At 32.6% G+C, this 880-nt stretch overlaps 1 protein-coding gene across 1 annotated transcript in view; it reads right to left on the reverse strand.

Annotated features, from left to right (window-relative positions):
* The window catches only part of LOC106873942 (neurogenic locus notch homolog protein 1), an 80,641-nt gene that overhangs the window by 23,082 nt on the left and 56,679 nt on the right, over positions 1 to 880 (reverse strand). Inside the window, exon 29 of the mRNA XM_052966742.1 lies at positions 546 to 736. Coding sequence (XP_052822702.1) covers positions 546 to 736 — 191 coding nt within the window. The remainder of the gene's footprint in view (positions 1 to 545; positions 737 to 880) is intronic.

The following is an 880-nucleotide window of genomic DNA, read 5'->3' on the forward strand; positions in this document are numbered from 1 at the left end:
ATGTTTTTAGCAGTACTTTGTTTGCAAGTTTTGAGTTCAAATTCTGCCCAGGTCTACTTAGCCTTTCATTCTTTCGGGGTTGAGATTGGTGTAATCGACTTAACCTCTTCCCCCAGAATTGCTGGCCTTGTATCAAAATTTGAAACCATTATCATTATTATTATCAGTAGTAGTAGTAGTAGTAGTAGTAGTAGTAGTAGTAGTAGTAATAGTAACGTAGGCGTTATCTATATTCCAAACCCCGCTCAATAACAAGAGAGCTTCAATTTAGTTGCTCAACCTGCTACAAATGTCAATTCAATTGCGATCAAATCACACTATCATCAATATAATGGAATTTCAGAAAAAAAAAAAGACAGCTGCTTAGATCAAACTTTTGTTTGTTTGATTAGGGACTGACCCAGAGCTACACAACAACAACAATTAATCAGAAGCTGTTGCTCCTTTTTCCTGACAATCCTATAATACATAATCAGTTTAATTTTTCTCGTAAGCGTAAATATGTAAGCTTTAAAGAAACCTAGAGATGTGTTATAATCACTTACTTTCATATAAATGCCGTTTTTGAAACAACCACATTCTGATTCAGAAACACATTCTTCTCCGCTAAGAAGAAATCCGGGTTTACACACACAACCTTCTGTGTATCTCGTACAGCTGAGGGTCTTATTAATACAAGATGGCTGACATTTTAATACTTTACCCTTGTATTCTTGATTGTTAGGACAAAGTTTCGCTGGAATGATAAAATCAGTTTTATACTGGAATTTTGTATAAAAGGAAAACAAAGCAAAAGGAAATACAATTTTCAAAATCTTCAATCCAGTTAATTTCTATTCACTTTGAAATGAAAATATATATATATATATATATATATATA

This window comes from Octopus bimaculoides, chromosome 3 (assembly GCF_001194135.2).
Source record: "Octopus bimaculoides isolate UCB-OBI-ISO-001 chromosome 3, ASM119413v2, whole genome shotgun sequence".
Classification (NCBI taxonomy): Eukaryota; Metazoa; Mollusca; class Cephalopoda; order Octopoda; family Octopodidae; genus Octopus; species Octopus bimaculoides.